This window comes from Cyanistes caeruleus, chromosome 3 (genome assembly GCF_971803275.1).
Source record: "Cyanistes caeruleus chromosome 3, bCyaCae1.hap1.1, whole genome shotgun sequence".
Classification (NCBI taxonomy): Eukaryota; Metazoa; Chordata; class Aves; order Passeriformes; family Paridae; genus Cyanistes; species Cyanistes caeruleus.
Window position 1 is genome coordinate 80,970,068 of NC_141703.1, and position 24,691 is coordinate 80,994,758.

Consider the following 24,691-nt stretch of genomic DNA (forward strand, 5'->3'; position numbering starts at 1 on the left):
AGTATCAGCACACTTACAAAACACTTGAGAGAACACAATTTTTCCTAGAAAGTAATCACAGAGGTCTTAAATGCAGACTCTCCACCAAACTATGGGACTTCTTTGTCTTAGAAGTCAGCAAGGTACAACTGATCTAATCAGACTTCCAGTAATAGGCTGGCTTCAGCCAAGTCACAAATCACATTTCAACAGCTTGAATCACAATAATTTTAACAAGTATATTCAGTTACTTCCTTGCTTTCTAACAGTTTTGGTGCTTCTTGAACAAAGCAGCGCCATGTCTTTCAGTCCAAGCCGCATATCTCCTCCTTACTGTATCTTCAATGCTTGGTGAGAGATGTTGAAAGAAATGACAGGAGACTGTAACTTGGAATTACAAACAGAAGCCAAAAGATACAAGCAAAATATTCTTTTTTAAAAATTATAAATAAAATTGCTTCTTATCACCAATTGGAAACATCACCTGTAGGAGCTAACAAGGATTGTATGGTTAAACAAATCCATACAATGATTAATAGAAAGAATACAATGATTTCCTAAGGAAGTTCAGTGAAATTAATGGAACTGAGTCAATTGAGTAATTTCTAATTTTGAGGAGACATTAACACAGCTTTTAATGTCTAACACCACAAAAACTGAACTTTGTGACAAAACAACTGCACATTTTTCTTTCACAGAAGATGTAAAACAATATAAACATAAAGAATGACTAAAATATTGACAATTAAAACAAATTAGAGCCAGTAAAAATGCTTCCTCCTAATCCTAACAGGCAATCCACAAAGCTTGAGAGCACCAGAAAAAGGGAAAAATTCTGAGTTCCTCCTACTGGAGTAAGGGATGAAAAGCATAGAATATGTGTTTGCAATGTGCAGATTCATAATCTCCATGTTTATGTATTCACATCCAGTTCTTATCTAAGAAACAATTTTTATCAAAACATTACTTAATAATAATAATGTCACCAGTTCTCTTCCAATAATCTCACAGAACATTTATGGATACATATACAAATAAGTTAAGTACTGTTTTTATTCCTTGGCCCTTTCCACAGATCCTGATAAACTAGTTTTCATAGATAGGACAACTACATTTTATGGTCACGAAACAGAAGACACATGGACATATTAATGCGACATTTATATCTTTATAGACCTGTAGGAGCAAAATATAGTGCAGAGCATTTCCTGAGTCTGTCTGAAGTTTCTTTGCAATGTCACCTCCCCTCCTCATTGCCAGTGTCCTGCAAATCTGTAATTATATATAACATAGATAGAAACGACTATCAAACTAATTCTGCAACACATTAGAAAACATGTTCATCCTCAGGATTATGAGGCACCTAGTCAAGCTATCAATCTCTTTTTCCCATTCTTCCATATGAATTACATACTACAAGGCTTGCACACATGAAGAGCAACCCTTGGAAGAAAATCTGATTTATAAGCCTGCTGTTCCCAAGTTCAGGACTGACAGGGACACTGTGCAAGCAAATGCCAGTGAGGCACTTAAAATAGGGTATCCACTAGGGAAGAGATTAAGTGATTAAGCTCAATGTTGCTGCCAGCTGCTAGTAGCAATTTGAAGAGCTAGAGAGAGGTTTATGAACCCAAATCAGGACCTTTTCCCACTTCCCTGATTTTTCACTACAATTTGTTCTAAGCTGCTCAGCAGATAACTGAAAATGCCTCTGTGTCTCCATGTGAAACATCAGTTTCCTAAGGGACTGTGAGTCTATTAAAATTTGATTTTGCCTGTAACAGAAGCTAACAAGCAAACAGATGTGAAATCAGAAAGTCGTACTTCATTGTCAGCAGCAACATTTTTCACATTATACTTAGTTGCCTTCTGAGAACATACCAAGAAACTTCATATTTTAAAAAACTCCTTAACCTTCAAATACATTTTGACATCCTTTAACAATTCTTTTCGTTAAGAACAATGACCCCACATTTTCATACATGTGTTATACTACAATACCAACATTTCTTTTTTTCTTTTAAATGGTCCAACATAATGTGAATTTTCAGGCAAAATACCTTAGGTTGCATATGGATTCTGACAGAAAGGGGAATAAACCTACAGAAATTAATTATTCCAGCATCATTCATTGCATACATGTTGTAGCAATCTACTTTTGCCATTTCCACATACTTCTATTTCAACTTCCATTTCTTTCAAATTTCAGATGCTAAATAGAATTCTGTTAACATATCAGAGTTTTCATACATTGCCACAAACAATTACATAAAAATACATTTAATATAAAATTTGTTTGCCTACTCTTTTTGTTACTCTTAACAAGTGTACCTTTGCAATTTTCTCATAGATGTTTTGCTGTTATACAAAAACCTTGCTCAAGTTTGGGCTCATACGCAGTTTCAACTCTCCATTCACAAATATTCTGAAAGCTACACAAAGGTCACAGATTGACAAGCATCCTGATTTCTTCCTCTTTAATGTTATCAAGAAACATTAAAAGTCTGGCACAGAAAAGCCTCATATTGTAACAACTCCATAGGAAAAGTTAAGCCACTGTTATCACTGATCAAAGGGAGAAAATGCATTTGCTCTCACCCAAAAATGATACGCTAATGCCGAGTCTAAGTAACTAAACAAAGTTTAATGTAAAATGTATCCAATCTCTTGAGCAGTAATTACAGAAAGATTAAAATCAGTCAGCTAGAGAGGACATGTAAATGATAATTAACTCATTTAGTAACTCAGTTACAATTATGTTCTCTATAGTTACATTAAAGAAAATTATTTTGATGTGCTCCCATATTTCCAGAAACTCTTACACATCCTAAATCTTCAAAAACAATGGCTAATGCATTAGTTTAAAAGGACAGAAATTTGACATACGTAAAACTTGGCATGGGATTTGCTCACTCCACAGCTGAAGTTCAGGAATGGGGCCTGACAGCGAGCCAACAACACAATGATACATATTTGCCATTATTTTTAAATGACTGCTTAAGGAAGTTTCAGACATTCACAGTAACCAAAAGTGCATTCACACCACCTCTAGTACCTTCTTCATTATCTTTTTTAAAAGAGTAATCCTTTCCTCTACCCTTCTCTTACCTTCTTTAAATTAAGCTTACTAACTAGATGCCTAAATCATCTCAGTCCATAGTAAATTAAGAAAGTATTGCAACTGACACTATTTATACAAGCTACCATCATAAACTGAATTGCAAACAATAAAACCTTACAAGTCAGGATTTTCACCTGCCATCTTCCTGGGCACATTACAAATGGCAGCTCTGGGCTATCCTTGGATTACTTAGTGCTTTCTTCTCCCTCTTAATGCTTTCATAATGAGCTTACCTCCGATAGATGAACTTCAGCGCCTCTCCTTAAGTGAAAGGCTTTGCTTTCTGTACCATTACATTTCATCCAATCAGAATTATTTCAATTCACCCACTTTTCTCCACAACATCCTATAATTCCTCCATCTTAACTAATGTCATGTTGTTAAGTCATCAGCATTCTCCTTCTCTGTGACTAATTGCAAACATTGCTCAAATTACATTTTAAAAAACAAGCAAGAACAAAAGTATAGTTTCATTAGGAAGCCCTAAGCAACCAAGTTTTATCAGGCAATCCTGAGCAATGCAATTGCACATTAAACAAGACAAACCAACCACAAACATGAAACTGAAAGTTTGTAAAGTGTTTTTCACTGTAGCTTTCTAGATTTAAATTTAATGTTGCATAAGACACTATTTTAGATGAACTATATTTCTGAAATAAGCCCACTGAATTGTCAAATGTCAACCATCAAACAACCAAAACAAGAAACATTATTATATTAAGCTGAAAATCCATAAACACAAACCCTACCTGCTTTTCCTTTCAATGAGAATAGCCATGTAAGAAGCAGGTAAAGCTGCACCAAAGCCAGGAGACCAAAAGTAGAATTTTCCAAGCATTTTCCTGAAAAAGTAATTTATACACATATTACATGTAAACAGAACATTCATGCACCACACTGTATTTTGTCTGTATTATGAAATTACAAATGATTTATTAATTTTGTCTTCTTACTTTAATTTGTACTTACTAATAAATACTAATTATTGTATTTTTACAGTTGTATAATTATCAGAGCGCTTCATAGACATTAAATACCTGAAACACTTCATTAATGTATTCATTTCATTTAAGTGGCTACTTTTCCTCCAGGAAATCAAGCTTTTCTTCCAAGACATATTTTTGAAAAGTTCCAGATACTAATTAGAGAAAAATCTTCTAAAAGACCTTATAGCCACTCATCTCTTTGCTACTTGTGCAAATACAAGTATCCACAAGATCTGCCTTGTGGAATGTAGCGATGCAGTTAGGTGAGCCAGAAATCGAATCAAATAATTATAATACATGCCACACTCTAAACAGACAGCCCACTGATGCTAAAAACAGGAAAATGCACATTAACAGTATGCCAAGAAATCAGTCTGTACATTATAAATGGAAGCAACAGTCCTATTAAGCAGGGAAAGCTCTCATTTTTGGCAGCTAGATCTGGATTTCTTTTAGAGTCCACAAAATTTCAACTACTAAAATTACTTCAACAATAAATCAGGAGAAAAAAAAAAAATAAAGTTACACAAATAGCAGTATCTAAGAAAATATTTCTATAAATTGGACACTATTAAAGGAAGAAAGCAAAACTTCACCTCAGACACAATGTCACCCATCATGTTTGGTCTGTTCAGAAGACCTGCACCTTCAAACTTATTCATGCTGATCACAGGCAAACAAGAGTCAGAGAGTTGTGACAATTGGCAGCACAATAATAAACATACTTCAATTATACCAATGGTGCTCAACTAACAAGCACTATCAGTGAAAAAACAAAGCATTACAATGGTGTCTACCCTTCTAAAAACACAGCAAACAAAATAAACAAACAAAATGGCAAACACGTACATGGTACATGGAACAGGACACTTTCTTAGTCAAAATTTCATGTTGACAACAAAGAAGACAGAACAAAGATAATTAATATCATCTGATTAGCTCACTTTCATTCTTGCCGTCAAAGGCATGAGCAGCCTCATTCCATACTTCTGCAAAAATAACATTACCAGCAAGCAATGCCAGCTTATGTTCGTAAGTGAAAAGAGAGCCAGTGTATCAGCAGTAAGTGATGTAATGGCAATTACACACGCTGCTCATTCCCACGGCTGCAAAAGGATAATTTCTCAGGGTGACAATGCCAAATGCTGCAGGAGCTAAAGTTCATTATTAGGAGTCTCTCAGAAAGTAATTACTGTATGAAGTTTCAGAGAAGTCATTTTAAACATCTTACTAAGTATGAACACATCTTACCAGACACACCTGTTAAGTAACAGAACAAATGCCTCTTCTGTGGGAAAGAAACAGTAATTCGTTCTTTTGGCATGGTTTAGAATCCTTTTACAAATGCTTGCATGTTTGGTTTGACAAGTTTTCGGAAACAACAGTAACACATTTTACATAATAAAGTCTAGTGGAAATAAAAATGTATTGTCATTAACAGAAACATTTAAACTTCTCCTAAAGTGAATGAAAATTAGGTTTGGTTACTACTCGCATGGCTATTTTCACATGTACTATGGATAGAAATTAGAGTAAGAACTAGGAGTTCTTTCAGATCATGCATCTAATTTCTCAATCTACAAACTTAATTACTCTAGTTGGTAGACTAACAGAACTGTGTCTTCATGATGTTTTACGTGTAACTGAACCACAAATCTAAAAATCACACTTTTTATTTAACAGATGCAATGCCTGTCAACACAAGAACCCAGCACTTCCATCTGAAGCCAAGACAGATGTAGTCTTCTGGATCTCACCAGCGGAAGAGATTACAACCCCCAGCTGGACTGTCACACATCCGTAACAGAGATGATCATCCTCACTCCTCTACCAACAGACCAGCCTGTACATAGACCCTAATTCACCACACAAAATAAACAGGAGCTAAAAAAAAAAAATGGTCACTCAAGTTAGCTTGGCAATCTCTTCTAAAACAAGAACATCTACCCACTGCCTAAATCATTGGATTGAGATATTTTTGAAATTTTACCCACCTGTGAAATGATGAGAGTATTAAACAATGCCTGAAATTATTTTAATTCCACATTCTTGCCTAAAGTTTTATGTCCCTGAGAATATTTGCATCAGTTTCAATTTTGGTAGTTTTTCCTAGTTGAAAGGAAGAAACTACCATAAATATGAATTAACATGTCCAGCTATAAACCCTTTTTCCATTGTATTGGTCTAGAACTCCAGGACAGTAAGAGCAATCAACTATATGGGGCTTGCTGGACAATTCTGCATCTGAGTTACTGCTACTGCTATAATATACCTATCAAGCAAAAACAGATATAAAAACTGCAACATATATCCTATTGTACAAATCTATCACATCCAATCTCTCATCACTATCTAAAACCAGATGGAGAGACACAGGTCTTCACAGTCTCAAACAATCTCTTTCCATGGCTGCATATCAAGTCCAGAAATATTCAGGCCAGTTATGCATAAACAGAGGTACTGGTATTTCTATGATAGTTTAAAATGTTTCTGGCATAGATAATCACATACCATTACCCCTGCTCTCAGGGGCTACTGAAGGAAGTACACTGTATCACACTGCAGTAAATTCAAAGAATAATAGAACTTCAATCAAAACATTAAAAAAAACCCAAATATTAAAAAAGACACAAACTGGTTAAAAATAAAGGACTGAAGTCTCACATTTCCATCCTCCATTAACCACTCAAGACTAGATGAGAGAAGCAAACATATATGGCTCAAGCTGCAAGACAAGTATACTAAATACAAGACATTAAGTACACTTCAAGTGATGACTTTTCAACATTATGATCTTAGGAGAAACTCTTAAAAAGGCATACAGAGCTCAGCTTCAAAAGGTGTCATGTATTCATTCAGCTTCCTGGTGAGGTCTCATTTTTTCTCCAAACACCACTCACTCAGCTCCTTGACCATGTTCAAGTGCTGAAGTGACTTGTTCAAAGAATCTACCCATAATGATCCTCAAACACCTTCCTGATAAATAGCAGCTAGTTTAAAGCCCATCCCTGAGTAAGGACTGAGCTGCTTTTTTACTTTGCATTTTTCTCTATAAAATTTCATAAGTGATTTTAATCAACAGGTCTTTCTGAAATGAATGAGAGTCCATTTTAGATTTCTGTACCCGAAATAATCTTATACAATCTCTCATACTAGTGGTCAGCCCCTTTTCCAGATTCCTTAAGTATATCCAAAACAAAGGACATAACAGGAACTTCAGTGGCAACTTCTTTTTACTATGCAAACCAATTATTTATGCCTCATTTTGTTTCAGATATATTAACTACTTGCTAATCATTTACTAATTCCTGGAAGACAGAGGACCTTTCTTCTTGACAAGTCCTAGCAAGTACTCTTGTCAAAGGTACTTGGCAGTTCATGGAAAATGCACCAAGTAGATCATCACCAGGCGTGTACTTGTTCTTCAAAGGATACAAGCCTGGAAAGCATTTCTTCTCTGACAATCATGTTATCATGATTCCAGATATCCACTGTTTTCTGAAATGTCATTTAATAGCTCTTACATATCCTAATCACTTAATTGATGAGGCTCTGAATTTCAATTTGGACAGAAAAGGTGAGAAATTCTAACTCTAACTGGACATTCATATACTTCAACAAGCACCGTTACCATGGCTGCCTTAAACACTTGTTTTACCTCTATTAGTGATTTCAGTTAAACAGTTCAAATCAGCATTCTAGCCAACAGCTTTGTAGTTGCAAGTCCTGCAATTGTGAGTGCTGGGCAGTGTGCACAGACTCTACCAGCAAGGATTCTGCTGCAGCTGTTTACTCCTCAAGGGCATCTCTTTGCAAGAGAAAAAGCACATACACCTCCCAAGATGCTGGTTGGTTACTGTGCAGCACAGCTGTACCAATGGCAGGGTAAGCACTTACATGTGTCCCTTGCCACATTTAATCATTGGAATTGTTCTTTACATAGTTCTGACCTAGGTCAACCCAAACAATGTTTCAAGGAGACTTGGAGGGCAGCCAGGCTAAGCAGCATTTCTGTTACCCAGCCTGCATCTGGCCATGCTGCTCTGGAGGTCAGACCAGCTTTAGACAGCTGTACTCCACACAGGGTGAATGTGATGCCATGCCAACTGGCTTGTAAGACACTGATCTCTTACCTACTTCACTGACTAGCACAGGCACAGATCTGCTAGGTGGCTAATATCCTCTGTAAGAGGAACTGATGAAAACCATAAAACTTAAAAACATAGCAGCTTAACTTAGGGAATAACATTTAACTACAGCACTGCAGATTTACAGGCAAATACATGGCAGAATAAGGAAGACTCTACTTCAGAGGAATAAAGATAAATCGATATTAATACAACCCATATTGCTAGAAAACCTCATATTCTTCAGAGCTCATTACTTAGAGAGTCACTTTGAACTTCAAGAATTATTTACTTGAAAAGCAATCCACGGCTCAGCCAGCTCTTCTTCTCTGCCTTCTCCTTCAGTTTTGAAGGAAAGTTTAGAGGCCTCTAAACAAATTTAAAAGTACAGAATAAGGGGTTTACCTTTTAGAGGGGCTGTCAGTTAAATTTCAAACATTCATAGCTACTGTAGGCTTTACATGTCAATATGTAACATCTCTTACTATAAATGCATAATCATATTAATGAAAAGTAACTTTTAATTTTCAACTATCCTGATAGTTACTTGAAATATATGCTGGAAACTGAATACAGAGGTGCCCTTTATGCTCTTTTTTCAGAGCAAGTCTGTATCTTACATTATCCCAGAAGCTATGCTGGAATTCCCTTCATTTATGACCATAAGAAAAAGAACAAACTTGGATGGCTGGATAAAGTTCACTACAATTAAAAGTTATCATAGCCTGTGCCTCAGGAAAATAGAAGCCAATATAAAATTACATCAATTATTTATAGGAAAGAAAGATTACGCTTTTTTAATTCCCCTCTAGAATCTATCTGAATTTTCTGCAACAATGTATTTTGAATCTGTAAAACAGAGAAGAAGAAGCAAAGTGGATGCCTTAACCAGTTTACTCATTTAAAAGATTACAAAAATGAGAATAAAGTAATTTTAAAAAACCAAAGTTCCATATTCAAATGGTAAAACCAGAAATCAAAATGATTGCTGTAGCTTTTCTTATTTCAAAACATTACAAGCAAGCCTATTAAAAAAAGAGAAAAATTACTACACAAATTGAAAAGTTGCACAAAAACAGCTTTACTATGTTTCATTTTTAGGATAGTGTACCAACCTTAGAATGCAAAAGCAAGCAATATACAAGGTCCCATTTGCTGTCAGAAAGGAAGTCGACTGCAAGATCTCAGGTAGCAGTTTGTACAAATAATACTCAAGCTTTCGTTTCCTGAGAATAGCTGCAACCTGCGGGAGAAGGAAAGGGGGACAAACTTTAATTCAGTTAGACACTTTTTGCACATCATAAAGAAAAAGGAAAACATAAAATGAGGCCTGCCCACTTAAGTAGTAAAACAAAGCCTCTTAAACTTTATGAACAATACCACAAAGATTTCCTTTGCACTTGTTCCAGCTATTACAATATTTATACCATTATAGGAGGAATTTTATTACCTTGTTACCATTGACCATAATTGTCAGAAACATTGTCTGCCAGATATCAAAACTTTTAAGATGTGATATATCTACAGAGTTTTTGCTTCAAGGAAATTGGACAATTACATAATTTATGGTCAGAATATCTCTAAAGTAATCCAAATACATGCCTTACAGTATCTGTGAAGTGATGATGTATTTTTAAAGGTTTTCTACTGCAACCCCTCAAAAAATGTTCAACATCTGCTGGGAGAACAACACATTCCTGACATATTTTATAGAATCGGTATATTAACTTAAAAACTGCCTATATCACAAAACAGGCTCAATCTAAAAAAAGGACTAAAGGTCCTCAAACTTTTTTTATCTACAGAAATTCTGCAATTAGCTAACTGGAAGATGTAGAAAACTCAGAGATACTCAGGACTAAGACAATAGGCAACAGACAAGCTCAAGTATGGGAAACGCTGGTTAGACCTAAAGAAAAAAGTTTTCATTTGAGGGTGGCTGAATATTGGAGTAGGTTACCAAAAATTGCTGTGGACTCTCTGCTCCTGGAGACCCTTGAAACTTAACTAGAAAAGTCCTTAAGCAACCTCAGAGCCTCCCAAGGTCCCATCAGCCTGTGTCCTCTTACAATTCCATAAAAGTACACTTTGAGTGCACCATGAGACAGATTCTATCCTTTTTTCATTCTGCTAGCACTATCATCTTTATCTGCACTGATCTCCCCAGGAGTTTCAAAACTGGCCAGAGTTTTTGGTCAATGCTTAGAGAAGTTCCAAGCAAAGCAAGCTTCACATTGCTAGTGCTGATGAGAAGAAAGACACCCTGTCAAATCCATACTGCCCACATATCTCAAAGTCTTAGTTGTGAGAAGGAGATATTCTTCCCAAACATTGCTCACTGAAAAGCAAGTAGATGTTCTAGAATCAGAGATAGGCTGAGGATTCTACTAAAACTAACCACGGGAAAGTTCTGCCAAAATCTTGTTTGCAAAATGAAGCTTGAACTAAGGATTAAGAAGAAATCCATGCATGAACAGACCTCTGAAAACAGATTTACACATTACTTGATGTGTCAAGACTGCTTTAAGCATAATGGATTAGGCAGTAATGCAATCCAGATAATATTTCTGCTGAAGGAAAGTCTTCATGTAGTCTAAACGCCAGATAGCTAGCTGCTACCACTCAGATATTTCTAACATACTGTAGGAAGGACATGAACACTGGAACAAAATAACTATTTTTTTTTGTTTTAAGAACATAGCTCTTACACCCACATGAAAAACCTTGATCCTTCAGACCAAAGTGTAAGAAATGCAACACAGAAACAGTGGTACCAAATCAAGAGATTGGTATGTCAAATCAAATTTAAGAATTTATTTCTGTAATGTCTCTAGCAAGTTTTAGACTAATGTAAATTTCTGCTTTCCCTTCTCTTTACTGTCCTACTCCCAAATGAAAAATAGAAAATAACCAGAAACAATAACACACAAACCTTTCCAAAGAAAATTGCTCACACTAATTGAAAGAGAAATATGTGTGAGAGTAATAGTTTCATATACACCCACCAAAAAAAACCAAAACAAACAAAAATCAAGAAGCTTATAGAAGCTAAAATTTTCTAACTGCTTTATAGACATCAACAAAACTGAAAATTGTGTTGGGCTGAAAGTAGACAAGAGCAGACTATAGAGTTCTTCTACTACCAGTGATGAGGTTACATGGAAAAAATACCAGATATTTCTGGATACCATTTTGCTGTCCCTAGCAGTTTCACACATTTCAGAAAAGTATTATTAAAGTGCAGAAAGATTATGAAACCTATGTCAGAATGCAGCAATTCATGGCTCCCACTGGGATACAATTCACTCAAGTCAGCTGAGAGGATATTGCTATAAAAACTAAATTCTTACAATAAATGCACTGCTCAAGGCTTAGCAGTGGATGTCAGTAGCAGAAAGAATGGAAGAAGAGGGCATCAGAACATCCAGTAGGTACTTCCTTGGCAAAATAATAATCTCCATGAAGATGCTAACAGATGCATTTAAAAAAAAAAAAAAAGAAAAAAAAAAAAAAAAAAAAAGCCTGGTCAATATTAATAAAGAAACAGAAAAGAAGTTTTTCTATTAGCCTTATAGTTAATTTATTAGCATCTAATAGCATTAATTTTAGAATTCACACAACTGCATTTTGACTCTCCAACATAAAAAATATAGTTAAAAAAAATCAGTCCACCAGTTTCAGGATACCTGAATTTTTTTTTGCGGAATATCACTACTCAAATGCTTTTTCTTTTTTAATTTAGTCTTTATACACAAATGTTAAGCCCTGTAGATCTAAAAAAAAACCAAAATTTATTTATTGTGTCCTAACTGTGGAAAGAATATATGCAATTCCAACACCATCCCTAAACCACAGCTACATAGTCTACTGCAAGATTTAAGCTAGGCTATTGGTGTTCCAGCAGAAAAGGTATACGAAACTCAAACCCAAATATGATTTGAGGCACCAGCCAGGCCTGATTATTTTCATGATGTGTCATGTAACACCTACAAGTATTCATCATCCAGCCACAATAACCTCAGCTTCACCCCAGTATTCCTCAGTCCTCACCTATATCCCTGAACTATGGATTCCACAAGAGGCACTGCACACAAAGGATGGTTTGACTTAATGAATGTACTAATTGGCTGACCAACATATAGTTGTACAACGGACAGGTTACACCACAGGCTAAAAACAACACAGGCTTTCTGCCAATTCTGCTGTTTGTGTATATGACATTTTTGTCTCTCCCTCCTCCATCCTCCCTTTTTAACCATGTCCTAAGTTTGTACAAAGTGTATGACTTCAAGGACTACTCACTACCCCTCCATCAAAATTTGGTGGAATTAGACAACACATGCTACACTGACTGATGGAAAAAAGCACTACCATCTCTCATTCCTTCACAATATCCAGCTGAAATCAACCACATCATAACAGACTTTTACTAAAGATAAAGAGGAAATGAAAAAGAAAATAAGAAAATTTTTTTAAAAATGCTATGGAAATATGTGGACACTTAGCCAGATCTTTAGGAAAAGAGAGTTCAATACCATTTATAAGCACAACTATCTGACATGTTGAGGCATCTTTAAAATGAAAATGTAGAAATTACCAATACTACTGTGAACGTGGCTTATAGAATCCATATGCTGCAAGTCATTAAAAACCCAAGGAAAAATTTATAAATTAAATCACAAGCTAAAAGCAAAGCAACCCCCAGTATTTAAAACAGTTAAGAAAATACCTCAGATTACTCAAAAGGCAGGCAGAGCTACTAAGAGATGCCAGATTTCTTCATAATTATATTCAATCATTTGTATGTTCTTTTAGAACCATTTGCAATTTTTTACAAATTTTAAAACAACATTATTCCTTTGTTTTATAAAAATTACTTTTTAGTGCTTTGGAGTAACTGAATCTCAAATGCCCTCAGGTAATACCTGGGTTTTGAAAGACACTTGTTCAAATGAGCAATTTGTTTCTCATGTGGCCTCTCAAACACTCAGATTTGCTTTTCCTCAATTAGCTCATCCCTTCCTAAATTCACCGATTACAAAACCTGGCTTCCAGATTGTTTAATTTCGTAACTCAGCTCCTGCAATACTCTGAGGAAGAAGAACATGTGCCTCCTGCTCTCTGAGTTTCCCTGTCTTATGCGAGATGTGATATGAGGATCACCATTAGTTGGCTGAGTTGTTTTGATTTGGATACTTTAAAATTTTCCATATCACCCAACCAATTAAAAAAAGAAACAAACAATACTCACATATATTTTTAATGACATCTCAATTACCTTCAAGCCTGGAACCACTTTCATTTCATGACAAATTATCTTTACTATTTGTTTTCCTTCTACTGAAATGAGTTGGAGATTGTATTTCATTCCCCTTAAAATGTCTAACTCAGCATAATTTTCAAGGATTGTCCTCCTACCCTGAAATTCTTGCACTCTACTATAAAGCTGTACCAACTTAAGAGAACAGATTTATTCCTTGATAAAAATCCCTGCTAGTTCTCAGTAATTGTAGTGTCTTTATCAAGAACTTTGCTCAGTCAGTCAAGGCTGAGGCTTTCCCTGATTTCCAGCATTACCGTAATGCAGGCTCCTGGTTACTCCTTACATCTTTAAGCACAAATTTTTCAGTTCACCTGAATTCCTTGTATGAATCTTTTTTAATTCTTAGCATCTCAGCAAAAGACTATTTTTGTTTCTTTTCAGCTTATGAAATAATTTTTATATCGTGGCCTGAAAGCCACCTGAACAGAGTGGAATGATCACACCCTGGAATGAAGAAGTCACAGATTCTTACTTTAGTAACACTTAGGCTAAATTTAGTCATATTTAAGCCAGCTTCCAGAAGAATCTAAAGGCAAGAAGACAGTGACCTACATGTCATTCATAACATAGCAGAGAGACACAGGACAGTGCACAGTACTAAGATGAACAGACATCCAAAAGGAGGCAATCACATACCGTCATCACAGCAACTCTAGGTACTGGATTGGACAGGAGAAAGATTACTGACAGCCTAACCCAGACATTCAAGCTGGTATCCAGAAGCATATTCCATAGTAACACTATCATTCTCCCTATTCTCCCCATCCTCCTAAACACACAATCATTTGCAGCACAAACAAGGAAAAATCACATTTTAATATACCCAGCAATTCTAGAGTATTTTAGAATTCAATCTGGGCAGTACAGTCTTCTTGCACACCTCAAAGATGATATATGACAACTTTATCTATGCTGGCAGATGAGAGAGGATCCACTTTAGTGTTAGATGCCTCCCACCTTTGCTCAGGACCAGTTCAAACAGCTCTCCCAAGGGAAGCTGCATGAAAAGTGAGCCTCAAGCACCAGCAGCACAGCCAGCGTGCATCATCCATCCTTGGGAACGATCTCTGGCCCAATCCTACAGAAATGTGCCTAGAGCCAGGAAAGTGATGTGAGACACATTTCACCTTGATCTTTGGCTGGTGATTCTGTCTTACCTATAACCATATTCAAAATAATTCATTAGCACAAGAAGAGTTGTTCTTGCTACTGCTGCCTCCAGTCAAACAGTGATTTACCCAGGAAGTGACCTGCCAGCTGCCTCACGCTGCCTGCACTGCAGCTCTCTGGCCCATGCTGTACTCCTATGAATGTCTCCCCTCTGATAGTGTAGAGGAAGAAAAAAAATCCTTATATTTTTACAAGAGCTGATAGCATTTATGTCTCTGACAATGTAATACACAATGCTATCCTATTCCTAGAGAGGTTGCAGAATAAAGAATGGAGATTAAGATACAGAATACAGATACTGATGGGTCAAACAGGGCTCAGGAAGACAACAGCACTGGAACCCTAAGTAGAAAACAAAACCCCTCTGACACAGAAAGAGAAGAGAAAGAAGCAATTAGCATTCAAGAACCTGAAGGTTATTCTAGGCACAGGAAGAAGCAGATATGCACAAGTAAGAAGAAATATTAGAAGTGAAGCCAAAATGAGAATCAAAATTAAGAAAATGAGCACAAAACAAGCATGAGAAGAAATTAAGAAACAAAAAAAGATCAGTAAAATAGAGGCAAGTGCTGAGGATCATTAAAATCTGTACTAGAGCAACAGACACTGGTTACATCTGTTCTAAAGAGTTGGCTGAACCATCCCTCAGTGCAGAGGACATCTGAAATAGACCTGCTGGCACCCATACTGCACTAGAACTGCTGCTCCTCTCCTCTATGACAGCAGACCTGTGTGGGAGAAGTGTCTGGAGTCACAGCCAGAAGTAAGGCAAGAACTAGCTTGGGCAATGTGCCCTTTAGCAGCAGGAAGGAAGGGAACCAGATATAGGGGGAGGAAGGGGTTGGTGCTGGAAAGGAAGGGGTTGGTGCTGCTGAAGGCAGGAGATGTAGGTGTGGAGAGGAAGACCTGTGTTTGTAAGGGAAAGGGGCAGGACAGAAATCAGAATGGAAAGTGAGGAAGGAAGCCTGTCTTAAATTAGGTGAAGAAAGTAGACAATCAGACTAAGAGAAAGGAAAGGTGAATGGCATGAATGACTCTTGCCATCCCACAGGCAAAAGGTTAGAAGAATGAGTTCTAAAACTGCTACTACAAAGTAGCAAACAAATAATTTTTACCTTACTTAGATTAGGTGAAAATGTTACCTGATCAGATTATCTCTGATGCCCTACAAACACTTCATAAAAATGACTAAGCACATTTATCTACTGTGCACTATCAGCAAACAAATGTCTAAAACTTACAAATCCCTAGGAAATAGAAGACTTTGCTCTAAAGCATGTGATGAACAGCACTTTACCCATGTGAAATCAACAGAATTGTGGGAAATGGAAGCTGAGGAAACTCAAGGCCAATATTCCAGCCTATTCCCAACTTCATGCAATTTCCCTGTTAAATCATTCTCTTCTCCTCACCTTTGAGAATTTCTAGAAGTCTGAGTTCTTCAGCTTTGAAAATACAAGATGATATCTTCCCATTTCATTTAGCTCGACTAATGTAAAAACAAAGTATAAATGGAAGAAAGTACAGCAAATTCTTAGGAAGGACTTTGTCATTGAAGTTTCAGGATATCAAGGCAAATAGTTTTCAAAAAGAGTAATTACAAGGTTTAGGGAAGATTGTTTAGGGGTTCTTCTCAGGTATAGATGCTAAGCCACTTTCCTTTTTTTTTTAAGTGGGTCTCAGAAGACTTGCATATGGGGACATTTGGTTTGTGAAAACACAAGCTGCCTTAATTACAAAACAGGCATTCCTGTCAGCCACTTCATATGGGGAGGGGTAATTCAATTTACATGTGATGCCTATTTTCACTAAAGCAATCCATTAGCACTGGAGCAAAAATAAAGACAGTACAAATATGATGTCTCAAGGCTATATTTTTCCAACTAAAAAATACTCAAGCACAATTACTAAAAAGAGAAGGAAAAATAAAACAGCTAAACAAAGAGTACAGCACTACTTAAAAGCAAAGACTCTATGCAGTCATTTAGTAACAGCCAATATTTCACTTACTAACACCACTCAGCTCCATCAGTCTCCCACTGATCCAAGAGAAACAAAGCATTTAAGAGATATGGGGTGAAGCTGTTATAAGTCTGGACTCTAGATTGTAACTGTCCCTAACCATGTTCTCTCAGAGAACAACCTCTGAGAGAATTTATTCTCATCGATTCATTCTCATTCATTTCCACACAAGCTTTTGTGAAAGAAAAGTCTTTAATCTTCTTTCCTTAGTTATTAGCTTGTAGCAACAGGAGGAACAATCAGAAGCCATTTTATAGACTTGACATAGAAAAATGAAGTGCATTTTTTGTTGCTGAGCTCTACAAAGGACCAGTACTACCAAAAACGTTCTGAACACACAGTGATATAACTATAAACACAAAATAACTGAGGTCCATCCCCCTCTGTGAACCTGAACATTTCTGATGTCCAACTGTGGCATTTCATTTACAAATATGAGGTTTCCAAGCACAGCTGTAAGCCCAGCAAAGAATGAATTTTGTGATGACTTTCTTAATTCAAGACTGTTCTTCCCCTGTCAAGCTACCTAATGTGCAAAACTTCTGCTTCCTCCTCTGCATTTGACATTGCACCCTTTTCCTTTTTACCTTACACTGGTTCTGGTGCTCATCAAATCCTGCTTAATAATCCAACTGAATTCATCACTGTATCTGAAAATTACCCCAGCTAAAAGCAGGGTAAGTAACCTCTTGTGGGTTAGCTCATGAAGTGATGAGGTCCTGAGTCACACAAAGAAAAAGTACAGTTATGTGTCTGGGAGCAGAGACCGGCAAGTGCTTCCTCTCTTTTTAGACAGCAGCAAGATCTGAGAGCAGCTCAGCTTTAGATTACTCTGGCAGGTGAATACTATCAACAAAAACCTAAGAGAAACTAAACTAAACTGCAAAGAATACAGTGTAAAAAGTGAGGCAGAGGTTTTACAATACAGCAGGAAATTGGTTGAGAAGGTTCCCACCTCACTTTGGGTTTGTGACAAGATATAACTGTTTATGGGGTCACAAAGCAAAACAGATCAGGAAAACATTTTGCATTTTTAGGTTTGTTTTTCTTTCTAAAGAAATAAAAAGTGGAAGCTTTCCCCCTAACACATGACTGCACAACTGAGTGAACCGTAACAGAGCAATGAGCAGGAAATCTCTTGACCAGGTTTGGCTGTTAGGGAATTTTGATTTAATTACAGAACTGCTAAAGCTGCTTTATTTTTAGCCAGACCTGAAAGATCACCACTACACCTCTCATGGCTCACTTCAAAACCATGCTCTGCTGGTACAAGTATTTATGCTCGTACAGAGCAAACTAGATCAGAAAACAGATTCAAAGAAAACAGTACGAGGTAAAGGCAGAGGAGAAGAGAGAATGTTCCCTGTGTTAGTTTAATGATGCAACTTACTGCATGCTCCCAGCAACAGCTGCCACTCCTGTCTGTGGAAGTTCAGAGTGAAAATGTTCAGTCAGACACAACAGCTCCTTAGGTTCACCAGTTACTATTTTATCATATAAATGGATGTCATCACAAGTTTCACTCAAGAAACCCTTCAATGGGAGCTTAACTGAATATGTCAGGATGCTGCTGTCCCACTCCTTTCCTTCTCTTTATTACACAGCTCAATAACTCTGTTGCACCACCACTGGTGCAGACTCAATGACTTGTGCTTCTTTCTGTCAAATGAGCTTGGGGGCAGTTCTGTGGCCAGCCTACTCCTCCATCCCCCGGATACCACCATGGGAGAAGCACAGAGGTGGGGACAGAAGCGCTCACCTGCAGCGATTCCAACCTAGATTGGCTTTCAGGTTATGTTTACACAGATGATGCAAACACATCCCAGCTCTTTTATCTACCTAATTTTCTGGAAATGTGCCAGCTGCAACAGAGGTGATATAACCAAGCCTAATTGCACGCTCAAGCTAAGATACCTCACCTGTAGGACACTCTATAAATACTCAGACTCCTATAGCCTTGATGCATTTTTTTGGTCTTGCTTCATTATGCAATGGAATCTCCTTGATCTTAAAGCACTGATTACGAAGGCATCACCAACACGCGTGCATTACACTTGCTACTACCAAAGACATAATGCTAGCCTCCCAGGCAAACACTAAGGCTTTTTATTCAGGTATCATAGGTATTGGAAGATGACAAAAATACAATGTTCAGGATGTACCCATGCCTTTCTACCCACCAGCACCACCCTTCTCACAGTATGTTATGCCTCCAGACACCACCACCCCCTATGTCTTTCCTCTGCCCTACTTGGCCCAGATTCAACATAATATTCTCCCTGTCATGCCTTTCCCCCCGCCCCCACTCAACCCTCCAGCCTCTCCACACCAAAACATACTATTTGCGATTCTTCCCCTTCACTCCAGGGTTAGGCTGCCCCTTGACTTTTCTCCTGCCCTTTGCCTCTGACCATGACCCTCTCCCCCCACCCCAGACGAGCCTCCCTTCCTTAACATACCTTATGTCCTTCCCCGCCACCCCAACCTCTTGTGCCCTCCCCAAAAACACCTCCTATACCCTTCCCCCTCTGCTCAGGCCAGGCTCCCACCACGTCCTTTGTAGCCCCTTTCCACCCCAGGCCAGGCTCCCCCCTGCACCCTGGTATCCACCCAAAACCAAGGCCAGGCTCCCCCCTCTCTGATACCCCTCGTGCCCTTGTCGTCTCAGGCCAGGCACCCCCTTAGGCCGGGCTTCCGAACATACACACACACGTACAGATACGCACCAGGTAGAGGGTGCCGTAGATGCGGAGGGACTCTGCCAGGGCGCTCTGGGTGACGTGCAGCACAGCCCAGGAGCACTGCGGGTGCCAGGTGTGCCCGAGCTCGTAGCAGCTGTGGGGGATGGACTTGCTCAGTGCCGCCATCTTTGCAGCGCGCGCGCGGAGGGGAGGGGACGGGAGGGGGCGCGGGGCGCGCGCGGCCGCCGCGTCACCGCCGGTGCCGGGGAAAGAGGTCGCGCGGGGCGCTGCGCGCGCCGGGGTTACTCGCGGGCACAGCCGCTCTTCCCACGCCCCCCGCCCCGCGCGCGCGCCGCTCGCGTGAGGCCCGCAGCCAATCCGCGGCCTCCGGGGAGCGGCCGGGCCCGGGGGTGGCGCGAGCCGCGGGGCGGAGGGGGGGGGGCCGGGCCGCGACTCTGAGGGCGTGTGTCCTTCGTCTGTGTCCCGTGTGTGTGTGTCCTGTGTGTACCGTTTGTGTGTCCTTCGTCTGTGTCCGGTGTGTGTGTGTCCTGTGTGTACCGTTTGTGTGTCCTTCGTCTGTGTCCCGTGTGTGTGTGTCCCGTGTGTACCCTTTGTGTGTCCCGTGTGTGTCCCGTGTCCTGTCACACAGCTGTCGCGGCACCGGCACTGGCGTGCTTGTACGAAGCTGTGCTTCTGTACTTGGAGAGGTCAAAATCGCAGCCGGACGGATTTTGGGATGTCTGGGGCGAGAGCCGCTCTCACGACTCGGCTGATTGTCATGGTGGTGTTGAGCGGTTTCAGGAGGGAAGGAGTCTACGCTGAGCTCAGAATTAAAGGTCATCTCGCAGTTTCCTCGCCGTGTGACGGCAGCGACATCTCCTTCACCTCACTGCACCCGTGTAGCACTGTTCCTTCTGGTTTTCGTGTCATCCCGCTTCTCCTGAGCCCCTGCAGAATGTCAAACGCTCCGTTTCCTGTCTTAATCGGTGCGGCCTCCTCACACACTTAAGGTCTGACTCCTGTGGTTAGAGTGTTTGCAGGCTGACTGGAGAGTTCTGTAAACTTGCTGGGAAGTAGATTGGCCTGTGCATGAGTCCACATGCAGAACTGTGTATTAAGTGCAAAGTCTTCTCAAAAAGAAACTCTTTAATTATGAGCACATACCAGAAAAGTGGAAAAATGCACATATGCACACACACACACAATGTCCCACGTGTGCCGTATATCAGGGACGAGCATAAGGAGTGGCTCCCAGTGCCACAGCAGCAGATGGGATGGCCAGCCACGGAGATGATCAGTTAAGGTTTAAAGGGACCACTGGAGGTCATCTCATCCAAGCTCCCTTCTTAAGCAGTATCGTCTAAAGCACATCGCTCAGGATTGTGTCCTGGCAGCTTTTGGATATCTCCAAAGTGAGGGAGACTCCACAACTTCTCTGGGCAGCCTTTTCCAGTTCTTGGTCACCTACACAGTAAAGAAGTTCTTCCTCATGCTCAGGTGGAGCTTCCTGTGCATCAGTTTCTGCCCACTGCCTCATGTCTTCGTGCTTGGCAGCACCAAGAAGAGCCTGGCTCCATCCTCTTGACACCCTTTCTTCAGACACTGATAGACATCGGTGAGGTCCACTCTCAGTTTTCTCCAGGCTAAATAGTCCCAGGTCCCTCAGCCCTTCCTCATATGAAAGATGCTTCAGTTCCCTAATCACCTTTGGACATGATAGAGTTTTTCCAAAATCATGAAGGCAATGACTGATGACAGTTACAGCTCAATTGCAAAACTGGCATCTGGATCCAGCTTGAAATTTTGCTAATTGAGAGACTAAAGGGATCGTGTGTATGAGGACCTGAGGATTGTGTCTCAATAACAATAAAATAACAATTCACAAAGACTCTGTCTTGATGAAGCAAGTACACTCTGTATCTCCTGTGTGGAGGTCAACTCAAGAAGAGATTGTTTCAAGACCTAGGTGGGACATACATCCTGAAGTCTATCGGAAGATCAGCAAACTAACCTCCTGTCAAGTGCAGACTTAGAACAGATCCACAGCAAGAAAATTCCATCCTCTTACAACCTGGCTCCAAATAGTCCAGCTGAAGAGTTCACCTCACTTACCAGCCTTGAGACCAGCCAGTACCACACCGAAAAAGAACGAGCAAATTTGTCACTGATTTTGCAAACTCTTTTACTGTTCTTCCAAAGGAGCTTGCTGTTTGTGCAAGAACATACTTGCATTTCGATTTTAGCAGCCCATAGATGAGTAGGTTGGATGGTTCACAGACCTCAGGGCTGCTGGGAGACTATTTGCAGACTCACAACAAATCTGCAGTAGATCTTCGGCCTAAATAGTTCAATTATGCTATTGCAGTCAAGCGTATCTAACCAACCAACCGTCTTTAGGTAGAACTCTGTCTGACAGTTTGTATTTAAAATCTAGTAGAAAGCCCTAGAGATAACTTTAAATTTGACTTTACTGCTGGGGTACAGCTCCCCTGCAGCTGCAGCTCTGTGGCTGCCTCAGGGAGTGAATATTGCTGTGTCCCTCGCAGGGAAGCAGCCTTGGCAATGTAACCTGACGCAATGTTGTCAGGACTTTGACTTGGACCTAGTGCCTTGCTTGCTGTTTTTGTAGTACTCTGTAAAACACTGCTTGTGGGCAGAAAAGGCAATTATTGCCTAAGTTATGGATTCTGTCTCTCTTTGCTTGAATGTTTTTGCTTTGATAATACTCTGGGCTTAAAGCTTGCTTGCTGCCCTGTATTTGTAGGCAGAGAGCTATGGCACATACAAATATAGTAATTGCACAAGCTAATGATTTCTCATCTGACACACATTTTTGTAAACAGTCCTAATTTTGGGACCGCTTGACCAGCTCAAGTTAAGCAAAACTGGCAGGGAAGGATCCAAAAAGTTACTTGGTTCGTTTGTGCAGCACCCCTGATCTGGCTGCCTGCTCAGAACTGAAGGCTTTTGCATGTCTCCTGTCAGGTCAGCCAAGGAAGACTCTGATGATGCACGATAAAGGAAGCAGCAGAGTCCTGACCTTGGCCCAGGCCCTTTGCCATGGGGTTGCAATACTCTGAGAAGAAGCCCTGGGAATGAAGCCACATGGGAATACCATTGATGGTCCAATTGGCATTGGATGCTACCCCAGGCTATTCGGTCCTACCCTTGATTGGAATAGGGACAAAAAAGTCTCAGAAAAGGATGGAATCTCATTAATTAAAATAAAACACTGAAGACCTTTACTTTTGCCCCATAAGTACCCAGGGTTTTCAGGAATGCTCCATGCTCTGTACTGGGAATAGCAGGGTGTGTCTATAACGTTGCATAAACAAGCACTAGTGGTGAATCCTATGGCATAAAGCCAAGTGATGTGGCACACAATGTTCAGAGCTTGCCTTGTAATATCCAGGTGCCTTGGAGAGAACTACCCAGAGCAGTACCGAAACCAAAGCCAGGGAGAGAGCTAATTGCTAAGCAACATGAATGGTGTGGGAGCTGATACTGCTCAGCTTAGTCCCTGCTCCTTATTGATGTAGCAGAGTCAAATATACCAATGTGTCTGAATAAAAACATAGGCTGACAAATATATGAGCCTCATTAGACTAGGACAGCAATGAGGTCCCGGGCTCCACGCCTTCTGTCACAGAAGGGAGCGATGTGATAGCATCTCACTGCATTGAGACTCTGTTCCTGTTGCTCATGTACCTATTTGCAGCTGGGTTAACAAACTGCAGCTTTCAGTACCAGTCCCTGGCCAGACTCACTCTTTAGCAAGGTACCTTAGCTGATGTACAGCACTGCAATCCTTTAGTTTACCCATGAAGATGATAACTGATTATATTAGGGAGGCAGATGGCTTGAGTAGCAAAATTGCTGAATGAGGAAAAGTAGTCCCTTCCTTTCCAGGTTTCAGTGGGTCTCACAGTTTGGAACATTCCCTGCTGCTGTCTTCAGCATCTGCTAAGTCTGATATCTACAAATAAATTACATATCTCATCCCATGAGAGTAACTGGAGGTGTGAAGATTTTTTTCTTGCCTTCACACTGAGCAGTTAGCAGTGTTAAAAAGTCACCTAGCTGGGTGATCCAAGGCATTGGATCCAAGGCTGGGAATTCCAAGAGCATTTAACTAATTAGAACAGAATCAGGCAGAAAAAAATAAACTGAGGAAAAAAGCCAACCAGGGGACTTGACATTTCAGGAGGCTTTGCCTTCCAAATGCATTGAGATCTGGGAAATCTTCTTTCTAAATATTTTTAAATATCAGAACAATCTGGAAACATTTTAACTTGGAAGAAATGTTATGCTTTGCCCTCTCCATTCCCTCCTGTTGCTTTCCAGCTTGTGTGCTTTTTTTTTTTTTTTTTGCTATTTGTTTTCTCCCTTAGGACAAGGGATCCAACTTTTCCCTGCTACTCATGCTATTCTCAGTGCCTGCATTTCAATTCTGAAAGTCTCTTGTCTGATAAGAAGTCCTCTTTCCACCAGTAGGGTTTTTTTTTTCACTCACTTATTTGCCTGTTTTTTCCATTCTTCCACTGTCTTTGTTGTTATCTCTCTGTTTCTTCTTCCACCATCTGTGCAATTGCCTCATGCCTCCATCATAAAATTTATGAAATCCAGACTGAAAAATATTGTGCTGCTAAAAAAGCTAGGGATTAAATTCACTCTCCTCAGGTCAGTGGTAACAATGTGTACAAGCAGATACCTATTTCCTTCAGTAAACTGCATAGGAACTTGGAGATATTGCTCCAATCTCCATTTTTTCTCAAAATCCAGGACAAATGGTGGGTACAAGATATTATTAGTTTCTTTAGAAATAAACCACAATCTTGTAACGTACTCACTTAGACATGAAATGGCTGTATTGAATGGAAGTGAATGGCCATTAATTGAGTGAATTTACTTTCCTCCAAGAAAAAAAGGGCCCTTTAAGAACTATGTTTCACCCTTGTGCCTGAAACTGCTTATGTTTTTAACTTAACCCATTCTGCATTATTTGAAGAGAGATTCTCTTCTGGCTTACAACCATGAATGCTACTTGTACATTTTTTAGCAGGGGATAAGCTCAAAATACCCTTATGTTTGCTGATATTTCAAGGTAAAGGAATTATCTGGAACTTTTCCCATTTTCCAATATGTAGTAATGTCCAAACTAAATATGGGATGGACTGTGGGATAATACCCTATGAACACTTTAATACACGCAATAATATTCCCATGTTCATACAAATATGGATTTTTTTTTCCAGACATAAATGTTTCAGTCTTTCTCAAAG

The 24,691-nt window shown here is 39.4% G+C and overlaps 1 protein-coding gene across 2 annotated transcripts in view; it reads right to left on the reverse strand.

The window, feature by feature from the left end:
* The window catches only part of TMEM135 (transmembrane protein 135), a 157,794-nt gene extending 138,022 nt beyond the window's left edge, over nt 1-19,772 (reverse strand). Inside the window, exons 1-3 of one of the 2 annotated variants that reach the window (XM_086882185.1) lie at nt 19,455-19,772; nt 9,329-9,456; nt 3,850-3,942 (exon numbers count right to left, since the gene is read on the reverse strand). In XM_086882185.1, the coding sequence (XP_086738311.1) occupies nt 3,850-3,942; nt 9,329-9,456; nt 19,455-19,595 (362 nt within the window). In that variant the 5' untranslated portion in view covers nt 19,596-19,772. Of the gene's footprint in view, nt 1-3,849; nt 3,943-9,328; nt 9,457-11,563; nt 11,682-19,454 lie in introns of those variants that run through there. The other variant, XM_086882186.1, reaches the window with a different exon arrangement.
* Nucleotides 19,773-24,691: the final 4,919 nt, after the last annotated feature.